At 38.9% G+C, this 24286-nt stretch overlaps 1 protein-coding gene across 1 annotated transcript; it reads left to right on the forward strand.

Moving 5' to 3' along the window:
* Nucleotides 1–9487: 9487 nt before the first annotated feature.
* TCHHL1 (trichohyalin like 1) lies at nucleotides 9488–12473 on the forward strand. The gene is given in 3 exon segments (XM_066364101.1): nucleotides 9488–9625; nucleotides 10081–12373; nucleotides 12376–12473. Coding segments are annotated over 3 exon segments (2529 nt in total).
* Nucleotides 12474–24286: the final 11813 nt, after the last annotated feature.

Below are 24286 nucleotides of genomic sequence, written 5' to 3' on the forward strand. Positions count from 1 at the left end.
CACAATGCAATTACAAATGATGTATTATAGAATTGTACACATGAAACTTATATACCGTATTTTCCCACGTATTAGACACACCCTTTTTCAAAAAATGTGGGGTCTAAAAACTGGGTGCATCTTATACAGTGGTTGTAGATTCTTTACTTGCATTTCCTGCTTTTTTGCATTTGTTTTGTGCTCATTGTTAAAGACAGTCGTTCAACATCAGACACAGATGAGGACAAACTAATGGCTGGGAGTTTTGACAGTGACGAGTAGTTGTATAAATTTTATAATGAATAAAACTTGAGTTCAATAACTTTATGTAATACATTTTTTTTTCAAATTCCGGGCCCCTACCTGACCAGGTGGTGGTGCAGTGGATAGAGCATCAGACTGGGATGTTGAGACGTTGAGGTCGCCAGCTTGAGTGCGGGCTCATTTGGCTTGAGCAAAAAGCTCACCAGCTTGGACCCAAGGTCGCTGGCTTGAGTAAGGGGTAACTTGGTCTGCTGAAGGCCCACAGTCAAGGCACATATGAGAAAGCAATCAATGAACAACTAAGGTGTTGCAACAAAAAACTGATGATTGATGCTTCTCATCTCTCTCTGTTCCTGTCTGTCTGTCCTTATTTATCCCTCTCTCTGACTCTCTCTTTGTTCCTTAAAAAAAAATTTTGGACCCCAAAATTAAGGTGCATCTTATACATGGGAGCATCTTATACAAGGGGAAATATGGTAAGTTGTAATGTCACTACAATTAATTTAATTTTAAAATAACCACCTGACCTGTGGTGGTGCAGTGAATGAAGAGTTAGCCTGGAATACTGAGGTTGCCAGTTCATGATCCAAGGCTTGACCAGTCAAGGCACATACTGGAAGCAACTATGAATTGATGTTTCATGATCCTCATCTACCTTTTTCTCTCTCTCTTCTAAAACAAATAAATTTTTAAAAAAATAACCAAGGCCCTGGCCATTGGCTCAGTGTATAGAGTGACGGCCTGGTGTATAGATGTCCTGTTTAATACCCGGTCAGTGCACACAGGAGAAGCTACCGTTGGCTTCTCTCCCCCATCCCCTCCTCCCTCGCTCCCTCGCTCCCTCTTCCCCTCCCATAGTCAGTGGCTCGACTGGTTTCAGCATGGCCCTGGGTGGTTAAGGATAGCTCTGTTGGAGCAGGACAGTCTCAGGTGCTAAAAATAGCTTGGTACTCTAGCATTAGCCCCAGATGGGGTTGCTGGGTGGATCTAGTCAAAAGGCATACAGGAGTCTTCCTCATTATCACCCCTAGTCTCACCTAAATAATAATAATAATAATAATAACCAGTGTCCTGCCTCACATCTTTTTAACCTGAATCTTAGTATTAAGAGAAAAATCTCTTTTTAAAATTTTTTAAAAATTATTTTGCTGAGGGACTGGGGAAGAGGTGGAGGGAAGGGTGTAAATAAGGACAAATATAAGGTGACAGAAAATGATTTGACTTTGGGTGATGAGTATACAACATAATCAACAGTTCAGATGCTATAGAAATGCTCACCTGAAACCTATGTACTCTGTTGATCAATGTCACCCTGTTAAAGTTAATTTTCTAAATAAAATTTTTAAAAAAATTTATTTTTTTAGTAACTCTTATAGTAAAATTCATACATTTTAAATGATAGCTCTAGGCCCTGGCCGGTTGGCTCAGTGGTAGAGCGTCGGCCTGGCGTGCGGGAGTACCGGATTTGATTCCCGGCCAGGGCACACAGGAGAAGTGCTCATCTGCTTCTCCACCCCTCCCCCTCTCCTTCCTCTCTGTCTTTCTCTTCCCCTCCCACAGCCAAGGCTCCATTGGAGGAAAGTTGGCCCGGGCACTGAGGATGGCTCTGTGGCCTCTGCCTCAGGTGCTGGAATGGCTCTGGTTGCAGCAGAGCAATGCCTCAGATGAGCAGAACATCACCCCCTGGTGGGCATGCTGGGTGGATTCCGGTGGGGCGCATGTAGGAGTCTGTCTGACTGCCTCCCCGTTTCCAACTTCAAAAAAATACAAAAAAAAAAAAGAGAGAGACTAAAACAAAATATGTTCGAGACTACAACTCTGCTGGTGTTCTGGATTAAAGTCATGGCAAAATACCCCGAGATCACCACAAAAGCACTAAAAACCCAGTTGCCATTTTCGACACCCTATTTGTGTGAAGTGGGATTTTCTGCAGTGACAGCAACCAAAACAAAATTATGGAATAGACTGGACATAAGCAACACACTTCGGGTGTCATTGTCTCCCATTACCCTTAGATGGGACCATCTTGTTGCAGAGATACAAGCTCAGGGCTCCCACTGATTTAGCGTTATGGTTGTTGAGAGATAGGCTAGTAGCTCTCATTCTATATAAACATTATAATAAATAACCCTTAACTTATAAGATTCATAACAATGGTCAGTTGTATTTTTTATGCACTTTATATTTGTTTTTGTGTTGTATCTTATTTTTAAGGCATGTTTAAACATTACCATAGTGACTGAAAAGTGTTTGGAGGCAGAGAGGATGTTACTCATGTTATGTTGTTGGTGCGATATTAAGAGGACGCTTCTAATAAAGTTGCATACGAGTACACAGTGGATTCATGTTTATTTTTATTGTCTTATGTTTATGATTGGTAGCAATCCTGAACCTATCATATTACATATTGATGTCAGACATAAAACATTGTCAGAATAACAAATTTAAATACAGCCTGAATAATGAGGACATGCTCGTTCCTCCTTTATTTTAGCCCAATAAATATCGTAAGTTCGACAATTATATTTAAAAATACCACAGTTTTTACACCAGTCACATAATTTTATTTTGTGCATTTATCCGTCCCACCCTAAAGGCCGGTCTGTGAAAATATTTTCTGACATTAAACCGGTCCATGGCCCAAAAAAGGTTGGGGACCACTGCCTTATACTTTTACATTTCCAATCACAACCAAATATACTATGCTTTTTATGTGGACAGATTTTAAAACTTAGAAACCAATAAATGTCTATATTGTTATGTTAGGCACAAAGACATGAAAGAAAGTTTTGATGAGAGCAAAAGCTGAGTTTACCCCTTATTGGCTTTGTAGATTTTGTCAACTTTTTTTTTAAGTCTATTGCTTTTCATAATCTTAGAGGTTTTTAATCTAAACTATTTATTCTCTGATTGCTCTTTAGAGTACAGTGGTCCCTCATTTATCGCGGGGGTTAGGTTCCAGAACCCTTGTGATAGGCAAAAATCTGTGAAGTAGTGACCTTATATTTATTTTATTATTCATATATATTTTAAGGCTTTATAAACCCTCCCCACACTTTTATAAACCTTTCCCACACTGTTATTAACCTTTCCCACACTCTTATAAATACTTTTATGCTCTTAAATACTTTCTAAATAATTAAGATAATAAATATATAAAAATACTATATACCACAAAATCCCACAATATAGTGAAAAATCTGCAATACAAAATTAGATATATACAATTTTAAAGTCCACAATACAGTGAGACTGCGAAAAGTGAATCGCAATATGGCAAGGGACAACTGTACTCCTGCCTTGTTTCGGAGTATATTAATTAGAGTTTTTAACTTCTGCTTCCTGAGTTATATCTATTTCTTCTGGGGTTATTTTGTCTGTTTATCTTGTTCTTTCTCTTTCATACTGCTGACTTATTCATATATACCTACTATACTATAATCCAGATACACTCATAAAGCTTCTGAGGATAAAATAAGATATAGAGTTCAGCCCTCAATGACTCTACATTTAGCATTTTTAGAAAGTTTGTTCAATTTCTTTAGGAAAAAGCTATTGAAGTTTTACTAGGAAGATTAGGCAATATGTACCCAGATGTCCATCTATGCTCTGTGCTCTTAAGTGGAGGAGAGAGATGGGAATGACTGCTGAGACAGAAGTTCCTTACAAAACAAAAACTTTCAATTGACTTCCTTGTATAAAGCCCCACTTCTCACTCCCATCTCTGTTATACCTGCTAATTCTCAGTCCAGAGCTTCTCCAGGTTCTGATGGCCAGATCTGTCTTCACCTATGTCACTCCCTCATAATACATTTCAGGCTGTGCCTTTCTATCATAGCACTAGCTTCTATTATAAACATTCTACCATTCACTTTTCAACTTCCATAAATTTATTGAAACTCAATTGTGATTCTTCTCCAGTTTTGCTCATAATTCTAATGTAGTTTTTCTTTTGATATATTTTTATTTTAGAGGATTCCAGGAAGGACATTACAAATATAGTTGTTCAGTCCATCATCATTTCAAATAAAATCTTACTACTTTTATAATAAGTAAAAAGAATAATGAAATAATATCTATAAACTGAAAGTTTTTTGGCTTATCAAATTTTCCACTATTATAGAAAATGATTTAAAAAATTATTTTGCTTTATTAACCATCTTTTCCAAAGGAGCCATCATGTTGGCTTTATTTGGAGACTTCATTCAAGACTTCAGTTGACCTTTGAAGAAAAAGAGGTGGCGCTGGCTCATTGACTCAGTGGTAGAACATCGGCCCAGCATGTGGATGTCCTGAGTTTGTTTCCAGGTCAGGGCACACAGGAGAAACAATCATCTGCTTCTCCACTCACCTCCCCCATTCCTTACTATCTCTCTTTCTCTTCCCCTTCTTGCAGACATGGCTTGATTGGCTCAAGCAAGTTGGCCCCAGGCACTGAGGATGGCTCTGTGACCTTGGGAGCATGCAGGAGTCTGTCTCTCTGCCTCTCCTGATCTCACTTAATTTAAAAAAGAAGAAACAGAGGCTTTTAAACATGGTTCCATATAAATTATTTTTACCACTCTTTGTCTTCACTATATGATATTAGAGAGAGAGGACATCACAGACGGACCATAAGAGAGATATTTTTAGAAGAAAGAGCAACCAGGGTCTTTTCTTTGGTAATAACAGAACTGTTTGGGATTTATTGTACAGTAGTTTAAATAAATTTTTAAACACTAAATAGAAAGCCATCTTCTTCCTCCTTCTGTCATCTCTTTGAGTTATTGTCCACTCAGAAGTATGGATATTAGTTAAATGGTCTTCAGTAAGCACTCAACAAATTTGAATGCCTGTAAGAGGGTGAGAAGCCAGCCTTTACATTGTTCAAAGACAAGACAAGATTCAACCTTAACTCTATAAAATAGGAAAGATAACCTAAAACCATAGACATTTAGAAGAGTTGAAAGAGTTGTGTTCTTCACTGTAAGCCACTTCAGCCTCACCTCTTCTTGTGGCAAGACTCTTCCTATATATAACCTCCTAACCAATGGATGTGATTCAGCCTCTTTTTGAATATTGCTAGTGACAGGGGTCTCCATATAGTAGGAGCAAAGTACACCATTGTCAGACAACTCTATTCCTTAAAATGTTCTTAATAAGAACTAAAGTTTCCTTTTTATAAAGTTTCAACCATTAATTCCAGCTTTGTCCTCTGGCATTACACAGAATAAGGAACTCAAGGTAATGGAGAGACCATGGGCTCAAACAAATATATTCTTGAGACATTTAAATTCTGAATACTGGTTTTGCCATTTACTGGATACAAGACCATAGATAGGTAAGCTACATAACACCTAAGAGTTGTAGCTTCCTTATATGTTGAAAGAGGATAAATACCTGAAAGAGACTATGGAGCTTAAGTAAGACGGCCCAACTAAGCTCCTCATGTGCCATTAAGTGTTGTGTGAACACTCATTTCTTTCCCTTCTTATCCCATTTCTCATCCCCATGAAAACCCTTCAAATATTTGAAACCAGCTATTATGTCTTTCCTAAGTCTTTCTTTTCAAGTCAGCCTTGAACATTCTGTTTTTTTCAATCATTTCTCAAGAGACTGGCCTGTGAATGTAGTCAGGAAGACATAACTTACTGAACTTTAAACACTTTAGTGCAGGCATGGCCAACAGTTTTTGCCCCCAGGACCAGATTAGAAAGAAAACTTTTTTCACAGGCTAGAAAAATATTAAATTAAAAAATGTTAAATACAAAAATGATTCATTTAAGTAAACAAATTTATTATGTAATTTGTTTATGAATAAATGTGAGTGAAAAATTTTAATATACAATATTGTTTTAATAAAAATATATTTTAATAAAAACATAATTATATACTGTATAAATATACAAACTGTATCACAATTAATTGAAACAATATTTAATTAATAGAATGAACTTGAAGGGGTTATATTGCAAATAAAACAATTATTTTGTTTTACAAACAGCCTGGACATGTTTTCAGTTATCAACAGCAGTTATTGTCTATGCTACAATGCCACTTGATTCAGCACACTTGACCACAAAAATAACAAATTGTTTGACCTTGGGTGTGCACTGGCAAACTCCGCCTAAAAAAATGTGGGTTTCACATAGCCACTTGTTGGGAAGATAAAATATATTATGCTCACTTTGTTTAAAATGGTGCTGCCCACGTGGAAGCCCATCGCCCAAGTGATGATATTAGTTGCCCTTCTTGCTTGGGATGGGCATGATTATATTAATATGTGTTGAGGGTGGTGCACTCTCATGAGGAATCCCATTATGCCTCAGATAAGTGACTTTGTATCAGAGACTTCCTTTTTTGTATATTGGATTAAAAGTTTTAGTTTCTACACTATAAAATGGGGCAGACCGGGAGCTTGCTCTCTCTCAGTTCCTGAGATTAGCATTAGATAGGAGAGCAGAGAAAGGCCATGTGGAGGAGAGGAAAAGCAGCCAAGATGGCGGAGTGCTGAAGGAGAAGCCAGTTTGTGTAGAGTTTGTGCAGAGAGAAGGAGATGGGAAACAGAGGTGAACAAGGCTGGTGAGCTAGAAACCTTTGATTCTAGGAAATTTGGATAAGTCAGTAGCTTTGTGAGCACTGAATGAGTGGGTTTTGGAGCCCATTGTGTGTTTTTACTTGCCCGCTGGGTGCAAGCTAGGATTAAAGCTAATGGCCCACCAGTTCTTGGTTCCATTGTTTCATTACCATCTGCCCGAATCTAATGCAAACCTGCATGGGCCAGGTGGCTGTAATGGTGGCCGTGGCTACTGGCTTTACATCGCTAAACATCAAACAGTTCATATCGAGTACAGACAGTACAAAAGTTGTAAATCTTTATAATGGAATTTTTTTAAAAAATAAAGAAGTATCACAAATCCATTCAACCAATTATTGGAAGTTGACCCTAGATTAGTCACACGCAGAATTCTTTTCCACATATGACTATCTTCTTAAATATCTCAATTTCCAATAATCAAAGATGCTTTTGCCTCTGAGTAGCTGAGATTTTAAAGTAGTAGAGAATATTAAAATTTAATCGCGGGCCGCATAAACTCATTACGTGAGCCATATGTTGGCCATGCCTGCTTTAGTGCCTGATTGAGTGTCTGAGAAATAGTTGGTACTGAGGGGATGTTGATGATGAAATTAAAATGACTTTCACATGCCAATATAAATTTTCAGGAAAAGAAATTCTTTAAAGGCAGAAACTATCAATGTAGTTTCCTTCCCACCACCCCAACCTTCAGTTTTCTTATACTTGCCTTGATTATCAGCAAGGTCAAACAAGGTGCTGATCAGTATCAGTGTTTTCCTTAGTCTCAGTCTTCTCATCTAATTACCTCCATCCCTACCCTTCTATTATCTTGGTCTTTGTCTTTTTTACATTTGTTTTCATGGATTATTTCTTACATCCTTTTACAAGCTGGTAAGAATGTTTTAAAACACAATTTATTTTCTTTTTAAATATTCTTTTAAAAAACTAATTCTAATTCTCCTATTAATTAAATATTCTCTAAGAGGGACCCCCATTTAGGAGGAAATAAAACATTTGCCAGTTGAGTATCTCAGGCTCACTCCTATCTGTCCTCAGCTTGATGGTTTCTGTCTCCCTTTCCCCTTTAAAGAAAGAACACATTAATATAAATGCTCATTTCTAAGCTCCTTGAATTATAAAAGTACCTTTAAAGAGCAGATATCAATCACAATTGTTAAAAATAGCACATCTTAGGTAAGCAAAGTTCTGTACACCAAGAAAGAGATTTTAATTTCTCTAACTCTGCCTCTAAGCAAGAAGAGCAGACCATTGAAACACCTGAATCAACAGGTGTCTCCACCTTTGTCACATGGCTAAATGGGGCCTCTATTTTTAAACACATGATTAACATCCATCTATCTGGGCTGGGTTAAATACAGTTCATCTTGTGATTAGAGAGAGGAATCAGATGACTTCTGAGGTTCCTGCCAGCCCTATGACTTGTCAAACAGAAATGTAATTGTGTCCGAGGTTAAAAAGAAAAAGCCAACACTATTTCCAAACAGCCATCAAAACTTTAACCTTCAAAATTCAATAAATGGACCAAGATACCTTTCCCTTCCTTTGAATGAATTTAAAGCCAAGACTTAACGGAAACTGCCTAAAGAAGGAAATAAAAGTAAAACAAACTGGCAACAGAGAAGTAAGGGAGACTGGGTTTGGTGGTAATGAATCAGGGTATTAGACCCGGAGGGTGTCTCTTTCCTAACTACGCAATTAGAGACTCGATAAAAGGTGTTGGTGCCTGCCATCAGCTCACAACCAGCTGTCCTGCATCCCACTTGCTCTCACTCGTGAACAAGGTAAGTCTCTTAGTGTCTGCTTGAGCATACTTAGGATCTTCGCTGCCGCTTTCCTTCTATGTGAGATTATATAAAGATTTAAGAAAAACAGCCTAAGTCAACCACTATTAATGGCATAAACTGGGAGCTCCAGCCACCCAAATGCTTTCTTTGCTTCCAGAGCTTCTTTGATTTTCTTTTTTAAAATATATAAACAATTTTATGACATAGCCATGAACACTACTTAAGACACAGAACTCAGACCTATATTAAATTAAAAATACAGAGTTATTTTAGAGGTATTGACTGAGAGGTTAGGACTCTATTTGGTTTTTTTTTTTTACCAGTAAGTTAACTGAGCCATGTCTTCTTGGTTTAAAAAAAAAATTATTTGGCCTGCATACATAGCGGTTGATTTTCTTGGCCTCACTTCTCTTTTCCCTACAAGGTTTTCTAACTTCAAAAGTTACACATCCCTAACCAAAAGAGTTAGACTGAGCCAAGGTGGAAGCAAAACAAGTGAGCACTGTCAGATGAGACTGGGAGGCTCTGTCCTAGTCTGTTGGCTTTATTTGTGCATTTCAGTATTGCCATTTGAGTTATTTTTCCACCCTTGTTTTGCTGTAAAGCTTTCTCTAAACATGCAAGTGTTGCTATTTTCCAAAGGATAGGGTGTAGTATTTCTCCTAATACTTTCTGTGCTAGATCTGATCTCACCACACTACCTGGTGCAAAACTAAATCACTCCTGAAATTCAAATATAATATTTTAAGATACAGAATAGAACAGATGATGCCAGTGAAACTGGGGGAGAGTCAGAAAAGATGATCGTATCTCTTTCCTGAAGGATCTATCCTGAAAAATAAGTCTTCTTTATTCTTTCTCACAGTCTCCTGAGTTTGTCAAGATGCCTGGGCTCCTGAGAGACGTCCTCTGTGTAATCGAGACATTCCATAAGTATGCCAGGGAGGATGGTGATGAGGCAACGTTGACCTGCAGACAGCTGAAACAGCTCATCCAGGATGAGGTTGGGGACATTCTTCAGGTGAGATGCTCACAGAGCTGTGCAAATCATTCTCCATATGCCCTTTCTCCATCATCCAAGGAGGGCAGGTGTAAGTGATCCCTGCCCATTTTACAGCATTCGCTGTCTTTTGAACAACTTTTCTCAGTCTCAACTCCCTACTCTATGTATTGCTTAGCCAATCTTATGGAGAAAAATGAGGCTCTCCTAACTGGGACTATTGCTTCAGCAAAGTAGGCTTTTGAGAGGAGTCATGAGCCAGTATGTACCTGAATGCAACTCATAAGTGATATAAATGCTCCTTTTTTAGCCATTGAAAAATGGCATCCAGAATCAAAAAATTCTTACTGTTTGGGGAAACTTCACCAGTGCCTAAGGAACATGGTTAAGAAATGAGTATTCTTAAGAGACATGCAGACTCTCATGACACTTGGCCCCTTGTAAAGCAGCTGATTTCTTACTGTGTTTTCATGCAGCCATGTGCCATTCATGCTGTGGAGAGAAACTTGAATCTTCTGGCTGTTGACAGTGATGGCACCATCAATTTTGATGAATTTGTTCTTACAATCTTCAACTTGTTGAACATCCATTATCTTGACATGAAGTCATTACTAAATTCAGAACCAAGACAAGTATCTAAACCAGAAGAGAAGCCAGGAGATATGGATCTCCAGGCAACCAGTAGAACTGGATGGAGGACAGAGGGAACTCCACCAACTCAAGACAAAGTAGTGCTTTCTTCAGAAATTGAGTCATCAGCTCAGCTCAGCCCTGAGGAGAGGGGGTGTAAGAGGGTGGTGGACCCACAGGGAAACACCAAGACTCACAATCTACCAGGAGAAGAATCTCAGCACCGTGACCCTGAGAACCAACACCTGGAAGGAGATGAACAGAGCCAGGAAATAACCCAAGGTATACCAACAACAGGAGACAAAGGGGCCCAAATTGAGACAAAGAAACCAACAGCGGGATCAGAACAGACCGGCAGTCCCACAAAAGGGGAGGAAGGACAGGATAAGGAGATTCCCAGGGAAGGAGATAATCCAGCCAGGGAGCAAAATGGCACTAAGACAAGAGATCAGACTGGAGAACAGGAAGGGAACTTGGGAACCCAGAGTTCTCCATCAGAAGAAACAACACAGAGAGCACGTGAAGATCAGGAAGTTGCAGCAGAAAAGGGTGTTAAGGAACACCCTGATGCACAAGAACAGCCACTACAAGGAAAAGATAAACCAAGTTCAGCATGTACTGACCCTCCAGAAAAAACTGCTGCCTGGAAACAGTTTCAGAGGCAGAAATCAACTGATCCTAAGGATGATAGTAGAACAGCTGCAGCTCAAGAACTGGAAAAGGATGCTGGTAGGACAAGACCTGGAACAAAGAACTCAACTGAACTTGAGGATGATGGTAGAACACCTGAGACCCGAGAACCTCTTGCACAAGAAAAAAAACATGAAACAGACAACCTGCCAGTCCAAGGGGATAGCAGAAATGATACAGAAATACTTGATGTTGAAACTGAAAAGAAAGAGGAGAGAGGCCCTGTGGCCCATGAAGCAGTAGGACAGGAAGAAAGTGAGGGAAAGGCTCGGCCACTAGCCCTGGAAGATGAAGCACAGAATGGGAGGTATCAGGAGCTCCAAGAATCATCAAAAGAAGAGGATGCTGAAGAAAGGTCTGAGACACAAGAGTTAAGCTCAGAAGGAAAACATCTGAATCATCCTGAAACTGAAAGAGAAGAAGCAAGACACACTGAGGAAGGGACAGCACAAGCACTTATGAGCAGCAAAGATACCCCTGCAGCAGAAGGGACATCAGGAGCAAGAGAAAGAACATGGGAGTTGTCACCACCTGAGAACAAGTCTGGAGGAGACAATAAAAGTGTCACTAAGACTCATGACAAGCCAGTCGGGGAAGATGATGATTATCAGGGGGAAGACCCTGAGCCAGCAGTCACACAGAATAATAAAGGGTCTTCTGAAATCCCCAGCAGCTTGTCTCCAGAAAATGGTGACAACAGCTTTGAGACAAGTGATTTGCCCATGCAAGGGGATTCCCAGAGTCAAGTAGACTCACTTGGAAAGTTTGTGCAAGGAAGTCACAACAATAACCCAGACACCCAGAAACAGGTAGCGTTGGGTGTGAAAAATAAAACTCAGAAGGCAGTGGGAGGAGAGAATGAGCAACTCACTGAGGAACAGGACCAGCCCAGTGGAGAAGAGCACAAGATTCAGGGCTCAGGAGCTAAAGGCCTAGGCCCAGCTGTAGAGTCTGATGAACACCCAGAGGCACAAACACATCTTGTAACAGAGAAATTTGTCACTTTGGAGAAAGAGGATACAAGCCCCCAAGGTCTGGCAGGAGAAGGTGAAGACCAACAAAATCCAGTCGAGAAGGGACATGATTCTTCAGTCCCCCAGTCAGTCCTTGAAGAGAGGACTCAGAGGACCCAAGGGCCCTGTTCTGCAGAGAGAGGTACAGTCTGTTCCAGTCCACTGTACAGGTACCGCCAGGAGAAGATATTGCAGCAAACAGACATAACCAAAGAGGAGCATCAAAATCAAGCTCAGACAACCAGGGTATCAGGTACAGAGCTCTGCAATGACCAGCTCAGCAATGAGATATCAGGTTGTCCTGTCTTTTTCAATGACAGCTAAGCATTACAATAGTACACAAAGGAACTTTTGCCTGGTAAGGATTCTACTGATGCACAGTAAACATCAGCTCCACGGGTTTTGGAAGCTAAGCAAGGTCACCCTCAGAGAGAGAAGCCAGACCACAAAGAAAGGTGAGCACTACAAAGCAACGTATCCTTATCGTTATCCCAGGAGAAGTTCCAAGCAATCCTGTCCATCTCAATGTATCCTAAACTTCTTTCCTCTTGATCACCCTCTACTCTCACATGTACACATTCAGATACAGATTAATAATCCTTTAAATCCCCTTCCTAAATTTTTACAAGAGCAAATAACAAAGCATTCAGCAGTGGGAGCTACTACCAAAGAAACGTCACACCAAACATCCTACTATATAATGCTACAGCCAAGTGTTAAAGTGGACTTTCTCAAGAGACAATTTATCACAATTTATCTGTCAGTAAAAATGGAAAAATCCCTTTCATATCTTTAACAGATGCCAATTTCTTTAATCAATTCACTGGCTTTTTATAATGTGGCAACGGGAAGTACGAGACTTCACAATGCTATCTTATAATCATAAAAGATCATTCATTCATAGTTGTAGATGATACTGTTTCTGCTTCTTGGTATTTTCCACAAAGATTTCAAGTTTATCCTAAAGTTTTATCCCTTAAAATAATCTCAGACATCACCATAACTTAAAACAATTATATTACCACCCAATTAAAGTAATTCATGAATTTCTCTACTCATGTCCAGTTGCAACTAAATCTATGCCATGTATTCATTAGTTGATTTATTCATCCAACAAACTTTTATTAAATCTCACTCCCTACCTAACCCAGGGGTCCCCAAACTTTTTACACAGGGGGCCAGTTCACTGTCCCTCAGACCATTGGAGGGCCGGACTGTAAAAAAAAACAACCTATGAACAAATCCCTATGCACACTGCACATATCTTATTTTAAAGGAAAAAACAAAACGGAAACAAATACAATATTTAAAATAAAGAACAAGTAAATTTAAATCAACAAACTGACCAGTATTTCAATGGGAACTATGCTCCTCTCACTGACCACCAATGAAAGAGGTGCCCCTTCCGGAAGTGTTGCGAGGGCCGGATAAATGGCCTCAGGGGGCCGCATGTGGCCCGCGGGCCGTAGTTTGGGGACCCCTGACCTAACCCTTTCATAGTGTCTGGCTCAAATAAGCAATCAGAATAATTATAAAGAAGAAAAAAAAATACAAATCTCAAGTATGCTTGATTCCATAAGAAGTTCTTACAACCAAGCCCTTCCCAGGTAGCTTGGTTGGTTAGAGCATCATTCTAAAGCCCAGAGGTTGCCAGTTTGATCCCCAGTCAGGGCACATACAGGAATAGATCATTGTTCTTGTATCTTTCTCTCTCTTTCTGTCTAAAATCAATTAATAAAAAAAAATTTTTTTAAGAAGCTCTTATAATCAAACATCCACTAGGTGTCCAAAATGTTTACGTATATGGTTTGCTAAGGGTTTTGTATTGAAGTTAACAAATGAGTAACTTTTGTTGGTTCATTTTTTCCCTTGATTTTCTATCTAGGCTTAAAAATATTTATCAGAAACAAAAACAATCTTAGTGATTTCTGTTTTCTTAAAAAAATTATAATTAAAGGATGATGCTCTTGAAGCTTAGAAATGACACAGAAAAGAAATAAAATAGTTATCACATAATGTTTCCTAAAGCCAAATGCCCCATCTCCCATTGCAGTCTTCTTTTGAGGCTCAATTTTCTTTCACTTCAACTCACTCCTCTTCCAGAATCTAAAATCTCCTTTTTTTCCTCCTCCTCAACATTTTCAGATATTTTTATTCTACCCACAAACATGAATGAATATTCCTATCTTTAAAAAAATTATTTTAAATGAGCAAGAGACATGAGACAATTCACATCTACAAAGATATTAGTCATCACATATTAAAGATAGCAACAACAACAACAAAAAACCCACAGAATAACCTGTCCATGATTACAGAAATGTTTATCCAAGTTATGGTTACTAGATACTGAGGAATGCCAAAAATCATTAGAAATTATGAGGAAAGATATCATTTAATTAATGAGAAAGGATTCATGAGATACTAAGCTATGAGTGACATAAAATGGTAGATAAAGTATAATTCAATTTAAAGATTAATAGGTAGATAAACAGGTGGGATATGAGATCAAAATCTTAACAACGGTTATTAAGTAGAGTGACTATAAATGATATTTACTTCTTGTTTTGAGATTTTCTTTTTTTTTTTTTAGTTCTTCTTTATTTTATTTATTTATTTATTTTTTATAATAATTTTATTTTTTTAATGGGGTGACATCAATAAATCAGGATACATATATTCAAAGATAACAAGTCCAGGTTATCTTGTCGTTCAATTATGTTGCATACCCACCACCCAAAGTCAGATTGTCCTCTGTCACCTTCTATCTTGTTTTCTTTGTGCCCCTCCCCACCCCCTATCCCTCTCCCATTCCCCCCTCCCCCCCGTAACCACCACACTCTTATCAATGTCTCTTAGTTTCACTATTATGTCCCACCTACGTATGGAATAATACAGTTCCTGTTTTTTTCTGATTTACTTATTTCGCTTCGTATCATGTTATCAAGATCACACCATTTTGCTGTAAATGTTCCGATGTCATCATTTCTTATGGCTGAGTAGTATTCCATAGTGTATATGTGCCACATCTTCTTTATCCAGTCATCTATTGATGGGCTTTTTGGTTGTTTCCATGTCCTGGCCACTGTGAACAATGCTGCAATAAACATGGGGCTGCATGTGTCTTTACGTATCAATGTTTCTGAGTTTTGGGGATATATACCCAGTAGAGGGATTGCTGGGTCATAAGGTAGTTCTATTTTCAGTTTTTTGAGGAACCACCATACTTTCTTCCATAATGGTTGTACTACTTTACATTCCCACCAACAGTGTATGAGGGTTCCTTTTTCTCCACAGCCTCTCCAACATTTGCTATTACCTGACTTGCTAATAACAGCTAATCGAACAGGTGTGAGGTGGTATCTCATTGCCGTTTTGATTTGCATTTCTCTAATAGCTAAAGAAGATGAGCATCTTTTCATATATCTGTTGGCCATTTGTATTTCTTCCTGGGAGAAGTGTCTATTCATATCCTCTTCCCATTTTTTTACTGGATTGTTTGTTTGTTTGTTGTTGAGTTTTATGAGTTCTTTGTATATTTTGGATATTAGGCCCTTATCTGAGCTGTTGTTTGAAAAAATCATTTCCCATTTAGTTGGCTTTCTGTTTATTTTGTTATCAGTTTCTCTTGCTGAGCAAAAACTTCTTAGTCTGATGTAGTCCCATTCATTAATTTTTGCCTTCACTTCTCTTGCCATTGGAGTCAAATTCATAAAATGCTCTTTAAAACCCAGGTCCCTGAGTTGAGTACCTATGTCTTCTTCTATATACTTAATTGTTTCAGGTCTTATGTTTAGATCTTTGATCCATTTTGAGTTAATTTTTGTACAGGGGGAGAGACTGTAGTCCAGTTTCATTCTTTTGCATGTGGCTTTCCAGTTTTCCCAGCACCAGATTTTCTTCATTTTCCAAGTTTTTTTTAAAGACTTTACTCATTTTAGAGAGGAGAGAAGGAGTGGAGAGAGAGAGACAGAGACAGAGAGAGAGAAGAGGGGAGGAGCTCCCATACGTGCCTTGACTGGGTAATCCCAGGGTATTGAACTGGCAACCTCAGCATTCCAGGTCAATGCTTTATCCACTGTGCCACCACAGGTCAGGCACCATTTTCCAAGTTTTTATAATAAAAATGTGATAGATTTGCAATCAGAAAAATAAATGCTGTTTTAAAACTTGTAATTAATTTTAAGTCTAGCCTCAAGAAATAATTTAAAATAGAAAGATAAGCTTCACAAAGATGTCCACAACACCATTATTTATAATAATATAATGTACAGAAAATCAAATTTCTAATAGGGGAGTAGGTTATGAAAATTATCAACTATCCCATTGATGGTTATTATACAGTCTCAAAAATATGCAGTTATGAAAAATCTGCATTTATATGGAAACTCTTTATGTGGAAAAGCATGTTATCATTCTGTGCTTACAACATGATATCAACCATATATATATATATATATGTGTATATATATATATATATATATATATATATATGCCCTTGAATAAGTTGGATTTGAATTGCATGGGTTCACTTATACACATACTTTTTCTCTTTTTTAAAAAAAAAAATTATTGAATTTATTGGGGTGACATTGGTAAATAAAATTATATAGGTTTTAAAAAAATTATATGTTTCAGATGCACAATTCCAAAATACATCATCTGTATATTATGGGTTCCCATCCCAAGTCAAGCATCCTTCCAATATCCTTTTTTTTAATAACCACATATAGTATCATAAATGTATTTTCTCAATTATATTTTATTTTCTCTATTTTACTTTATTATAATAATATAACATAATAGATATAACATACAAAATATGTGTTAACTGACTGTTTATGCTTTTGATAAGGTTTCTAATCAACAATAGATTATTAGTAGTTAAATTCTGGGGGAGCCAAAAGTTATACATGGATATTTGACTGTAGAGGTGGTCACCTTTCCCTAACCCCTGCTTTGTTCAAGGATCAACTATCTATCTATAAACAATCTCTTCAAATTCTAGCAATCATTTAATTTATTTTCTACTTCTTTCTGGCTTCCAATTACACTCCATTCATTCATTCATTCCAAGATTTTATTGAAAAAAAATCCATGTTTGTTCCAAATATTGGGTAAAGCATGAGATGCAACAGTGAAAAAACAAATACTTTTTATTTTGAAGTTTGTTATGTAAATAAGGAGAGAGAGATAAATAAGAAACAAACAATAAACAAGATAATTCCAGTATGACAGTGAAGGCCAAGGGAGCGGGAAGGCAGAGGCAGGCAGAAGTGCTGCTATAGAATACTACTTTAACCTTTTGTAATGCCCCCAGCAAAACAGATGTTTCCCTCCCTTACCTTCATAGTTTTTACTTATGCCTCTTTTTAAAATAATTTCCTTCCCTGAATTACAGATATTTGAGTGCTTGTCTTAGTTCTTTTATCAGACTGTAAACTCCTTGATAGCAAGGTTCACCACTTCCACGTCTTGTCATTCTGCATAAGCATAGAGTTTAGCACCAGATGTATACAATAATTTCAATAAATATTTGTTGAATAAGTAAATAAATACCAATATTATTATAACGGTCTCTTAGCTGGTGCCCCTGCTTCCAGTTCATTCCTCATTTAATCCCTCAAGAATTTTGCAAATCATTGTTTTATCTCTCTTTTTAAGACCTCTTGGTGACACTTGCCACTTTCTTACATACCACATTGAGTCTAAACTGATCAAACACTTTATAATATTCCTTTAATTAAAATTTAGAAATGTAGAGCTCTTACTAATGACATGGAATTGGCCATCTAATTGTCTTTAAACCCTCACTTTGATCATTTAAATTCTTATTAAGTTGACAGGACCATTGTTGGAATCGATTTCATTCTATCATTTTATTTAAACATATTTATTAAGCACTTGTTGTGCCAGACACTGATGGACACTACACATGTCCTGGTGTATGGAATAGGCATGTCTCCACCTTCATGAAGGATACAGTTTTAAATAAGACCACTTGTAAAGTACTACAAAGAACTATTCAAGGGCAAGGTGTTCATTATATTATTGTTTCCATTTCCCTGCCTCTGCACGTATGATTCATTCACCTTTCCTGAAATATGTTTCAATTCCCTTTCTACTTCCTCAGTCATACTTGTCCTTAAAGTCTTAGACTAAGTCCTACCTCTTCCCAGAAGCTCACTGATCTTTTAACTACTATAACATTCATAGCCTGCACCACCCAGACTAACACATTTATGGTTACTGGCTGGTAAAACTCACTAATTGTTCTTTGAGTGGTATTTTTCCAATTTAAGCTCTCTGACTTCAACATTTGTCTGTGTAAAATGTCATTACAATAACACACAGGACTATTATGAAGAATCAAAAACAAATAGAACTAGTATCCAGAATATACAAAGAATACCTATAAGTCAGTGAGTAAAAGAAAAAACTACTTTCTAAAATTTGTTCAAAAAATGAAAGACATGAACAGGCACTCCAGAAAAGAGGACATCAAAAAAGTCAATGAAAAGGTACTCAACCTACCACATATCTGAACTTAAAAGGTGATAATATCAAGTGTGCAAAGTGAGAGAGCAAGTAGAACTCTTACACTGATTGCAGGAGCATTAATTGATATACTAATCATTTTGGAGAATTGTAGGGTAATATCTACAAAGCTGAACATATACAAACCCTATGACCAAGTGTTTCCACCTCAGGTATATAATGCAACAGAAATGCACCAAAAGGCATGGTAAAAAATAGTCATAGAAGCATCCAAAGGTAAATAACCCGTAGGTACATAAACCAATAATTTTTATTATAGTCACATAATGGACTACTATTGATATATAGCAATGAGAACTACAGTTGCACAGAGCAACATAGAAGAACTTGATAAGCATGATGTTGAGCAAAATAAAGCCATACACAACAGAATTCATACTGAATGATTGCACTTACATAAAATTCAAACAGATAACAAAAATTAATCTATGTTATTAGGAATCAGAATAATGGTACCACTAGAGAAGAGGGAGAGTATGGGCAAGAGAGGACTCTGGGACACAAATTATTGTCTTATTTCTCAATTCAGGTAGTGGTTTTATGTGATCATTCATCAAATTGTACACTTATGATTTGGAGATTATACTTCAATAAGAAAGTTTGTTTAAATAAGAATAAATGGAATAATATACATGAAAGTGCCCACAAACAACCTGGCGTTAGTAAGTGCTCGATACATATGTATGTACTATTTGCTATTGGGCCTAAAGTCATACCAAATCCATTGGAGACACTTTGTGTATCTATTAATTCAACAATTGACCAGCTACTGAACTATGTATACAGAGTATATAATGGTGAACAAAACAGACATAATTCTTGATTTCATACAGTCTGATGAAAGAAGACAGTCATTTAAAAAATTAACACAAAAACAATACATAATTAAAACTATGATTGCTTGACCAGTGGTGGTGCAGTAGACAGAGCATTGACCTGGGATGCTGAGGTCTCAGGTTCAAAACCCTGAGGTCACCTACTTGAGTGCAGGCTAATCGGGCTTTAGCACAGGCACACCAATGTGAACGTAGGGTCGCCAGCTTGAGCGTGAGATCATCAACATGATCTCAAGGTTGCTGGCTTGATTGTAAAGGTCACTGGCTTGAGCAAGGGGTCACTGGCTCAGTTTGAGCCTCCTCATCAAGGCACAAATGAGAAGCAATCAATGAACAACTAAAGTGCCGCAACTATGAATTGATGCTTCTCATCTCCCTTCCTGTTGTCTGTCTTTCTTTCTCAAAAAAACCCCCAAACAAACTATGATTAGTGCTATGAGAGAAAACCAAAAGGGAGACCTAAGTGAAACTGAGGGGCTGTAGACCTCTCTGAGAAAGTCGTGTGTTTTCATGATTGATCCCTGAATAGGATAACAAGGTTGGGAGATATCAACCCTTGGAGATCAAATCTCCGCAAAGCACTTGAACACGTGTCTGTATCATTCTAGAATCATCACTCATACCAGTTATTTTAACAATAATGAATAAAATTTCATGATTGGTTCTCAAAACGCCAGAATTAAAGTATTTTAAAAGTGAGGAAACCAGGAATAAAGGCAGAATAGAGTGGTAGTTACCCAGAAGTCAGACTGGGCCCAGGTTATAATCAATCCTAAGTCTGCCACTCACTTACAGTGCATCCTTGGACAAGTTACTTAACCTCTCTGTGCTTCAGTTTGTGTATCTGCTAAGAAATGTTGTATAAAAATCTCAGAAAGTTCACCAACTAGTACTGAACACAGGTTAGAAACCACTTCAGAAGAGAATGCCAACTCATAGTCTGAAGAAAGGATGAGTGAGATCCAGAAAAGGCAAGTGACTTGCCCAGGGTCACTTAGCGCTTGTTGGGAAAGGCAACTTAATGCCTATAGTCTTTGACACATAATCAGCCACATAGAATGGACCTTGGGCCTAGAAAAACTTTATTACTAAGAGTTAAAGAGCTCACACAGTCTGTGCCAGGCTTATCAGCTTGTGTGGGAATATCTTTCTCTGTTTCAGATTCAGTGTGGACTCCATTGTTCTGCTTAAGCATATACATCATATGATACTTGGCCCACTGCTATTCTGTGTTATGTGGGGAAGGGACAGGGTCCTTCATTTTGTGGCACAAGAGAGGTACATGCAAGCCAATGACCTTATGTCAGCTGCAAGATCTAGGGCTAGGCCACTGGCCTCGTGTCAACCTTGGCTCCTTCCAGATCTCTAATGTTGGTCCTCTGGGTATAAAATACATTAGTTTATTTCATTGTGAGATCCCCAGGAGAACTTTCAGTATTGAGGTCCATAAATCTAAATGGGATACAAACTAAAGATGGAGTAGCCTAAAGAAAACAGCTTCACAAAAGCCACCTTTTCCGCCCTGGCCACTTGGCTCAGTGGTAGAGCGTCGGCCTGGCCTGAAGAAGTCCCGGGTTCGATTCCCAGCCAGGGCACACAGGAGAAGCGCCCATCTGCTTCTCCACCCCTCCCCCTCTCTTTCCTCTCTGTCTCTCTCTTCCCCTCCAGCAGCCAAGGCTCCATTGGAGCAGGGGTGGCCCCGGGCGCTGGGGATGGCTCCATGGCCTCTGCCTCAGGTGCTAGACTGGCTCTGGTCCCAACAGAGCGACGCCCCAGATGGACAGAGCATCGCCCCCTGGTGGGCATGCCGGGTGGATCCCAGTTGGGTGCATGCGGGAGTCTGTCTGACTGCCTCCCCGTTTCCAGCTTTGGAAAAATACAAAAAAAAAAAAAAAAAAAGCCACCTTTTCCTTCCAGCACAGCTTCCCGCCACCCTCCTCCACTCCCCAAGCAGACACCATGCTGAGTCAGTGACTGCCCCTGGGTATTGCCAGGGATTGTTGCACACCCATTGAAGATGCCAATGTACTAAATAGTGGCCCCTGATCAAAGCCTTCAAATAGGGCAGGCAGAGGCCAGTTTCCCAAAGCCAGTCAGAATAACTTCATACTTAAATCTATATATCCATGATCCACATGAAAGTGCACGCTGCATTCAGTCATTCCTGACACATTACCACAGTAAGTCAAGAATTCTAATAATGAGAAAAAGGGTCATTGTGGCCCATCTCCGTGCAGAAATATACAGTCTTCTACCCAGGTGAGAAAACTACTTCAGTGCCTTAGTTTTCATAATGACACCCTGCCTGTCATCTGCTCTTCTGGTTTGTAATCTGCAGATCCATCTCCTCCGCAGAGCTGAGACAGCACCAGCACACTTCTGTGCTCATCAAGGCAAACAACCTCACATGCCTGCTGGGGGAGCGGTGTACAGATGACTGTGTACAAGGCATAAACCTCCATTCCTCAAGTAGCCTAAATTCTATCCCTGGCCTGCACAAAACTCCAAGAAAGCCACATAAGAGGACACATCAATCTCCACTTCAGAATTGCCTTCACTGAGTTATGTTTTAAAGCCACCTACCCGATTTTTTAATACCCATTAAAAAACAACTCCCCAGTCACATCCTCAATTTTTGTCACAACTATGCAAAATAGACATGAAATTCATCACTGGTTTGACTGTCAAACTGCTGTTGAAAATTTTATTCATTTTATCATGAGGTGTTCACCCTTATCAAGTCCCACATGAGACATTCTCTTTAGAATTTAATTCTAAGAAATGCTATCTTTCCTCACTGAAAAAAAAAAAGACATGTTACTTTCCTATCATGAGGGCTATATAAGTGATGATGGGTTTTTTTGGAAACTATAGCCAGAAAGCTTGAAGTGTAATAACAACAGTTGTGTTGACCCTTATGGTTGGTGGATTTGAATTTTCCTTTTTCCTGGTTCTATTCCCTTTTGTTGTTGTTGTTTTACTAGTTTATTGTCTATGTGTGTTTTTATAAGCACCTTCAAATCTATTTAAAGAGACTAAAACTAAGTCTTATCTCCCTCTTAAAGATTATACGGCAAATAGTGAATAAAAACATACTTTAGTTTAGCCCTGGCCGGTTGGCTCAGTGGTAGAGTGTCGGCCTAGCGTGCGGAGGACCCAGGTTCGATTCCCGGCCAGGGCACACAGGAGAAGCGCCCATTTGCTTCTCCACCCCTCCGCCGCACTTTCCTCTCTGTCTCTCTCTTCCCCTCCTGCAGCCAAGGCTCCATTGGAGCAAAGATGGCCCGGGCGCTGGGGATGGCTCTGTGGCCTCCGCCTCAGGCGCTAGAGTGGCTCTGGTCGCAACATGGCGACACCCAGGATGGGCAGAGCATCGCCCCCTGGTGGGCAGAGCATCGCCCCTGGTGGGCGTGCCGGGTGGATCCCGGTCGGGCGCATGCGCGAGTCTATCTGACTGTCTCTCCCTGTTTCCAGCTTCAGAAAAATGAAAAAAAAAAAAAAAAACATACTTTAGTTTATATACACTAATATGTGCTTCCAATTTTATTTGTAATGAAAGGAATATGTTTATCAGAATCTAGATTAAGATGAAGAGAAGACCCATGGATTAGTTGAGACATCAGTCGGAGATACCGCACTACTGACTCTGGGAATTTCACCTAAAGGACCCAAATGCAACTCCCAACAGCCAAGTCTATTCTGTCCTCAGGGTCAATTTGACTCTCCCAAGAGTTTCCATCATTAATGAGCCAATCAATAAGCAGTTATGACCATACACTGTGGCTCCACCATTAGTAACCTTTAACCCTTTATATAATGATAGGATATGGAAAAACAAACAAATAAGTAATGACTAATAGCACCAAACACCATTTCAAGTGTTAAGTCTTTAAGAATAGAACTTGATCTCCGGACCCAAGTAGCTTACAATATAGTTGAGGAGACAAGTCATTTTCATGAAACAATTGGGGACTATGCAGTTAAGTGATGGAAGCATCATCAATGAACCCTTGCCAAATGCTTCAGTACAGCCCTAGCAGAGCACAGACAACAGGTATGGCAACTGTTAAAACAGGCAGGATTACAGGTTCTGAAAATGGCCCACGGACCTGCTGTCTTGGGGGTTAGCCAGCACTCACCCCCAAAATTGAATTTCTAGCCTGATTGTATTGAAGGGCCAAGTTCTTAGTCTGTCTTTGGATCATCTATCATCAATTATTCCAAAGAAAAGAAAATCAGCAGCTTGCAATTTGGAAAATTTCATTATTTTAAGCTGTCCTGGCTTTTTCCCACCTCTCCAAGTTATATATATGTCCTCACTGAAAATTTTGAAAACCTTATTTGGGTGACAGAAGCCAATTTCTGGCTGCATATTGCTTGGGGTTGAGGCTGGGGCTGAGGTCTGCTGAGAATTAACAAAAAAAGGGCAAGATTATGATACTTAAAGTCACTGATTTGCTCACTAACAAATATTTGTTTTGCTATTACCTGGTAGGCATTTTCTAGGTGTAAGGAATAGAGCAGTCCCTGCTCTCATGAAGCAGTTCTAGTGGAGAAAATAGAAGAAAAAAAAACCCAAATAAACAATTATATAATATGTCAGATGGGACCAATGTTAGGGAGAGTAAAAAACAAGGTAAGGGGGATAAGGAGTCAGGGGAAGTGAGAGTGTTCTCATTTAAAAGAGGGAGCTCAGCCTGACCATGGCATAGTGGATAGAGCATTGACCTGGTATGCTGAGGTCCCAGGTTAAAAATTCCTAGGTCACTGGCTTCAAAATGAGCTCATCTGGCTAAAGCACAAGCTCAACCAGCTTGAGCACAGAGTCACCAGCTTAAGCATTGAAATGATCCCATGATTGTTGGCTTGAGCCCAAAGGTCACTGGCTTAAAGCCCAAAGTTGCTGGCTTGAGCCCAAGGTCACTGGTTTGAACAAGGGGTCACTGGCTTAGCTG

This window comes from Saccopteryx leptura, chromosome 2 (assembly GCF_036850995.1).
Source record: "Saccopteryx leptura isolate mSacLep1 chromosome 2, mSacLep1_pri_phased_curated, whole genome shotgun sequence".
Taxonomy (NCBI): Eukaryota; Metazoa; Chordata; class Mammalia; order Chiroptera; family Emballonuridae; genus Saccopteryx; species Saccopteryx leptura.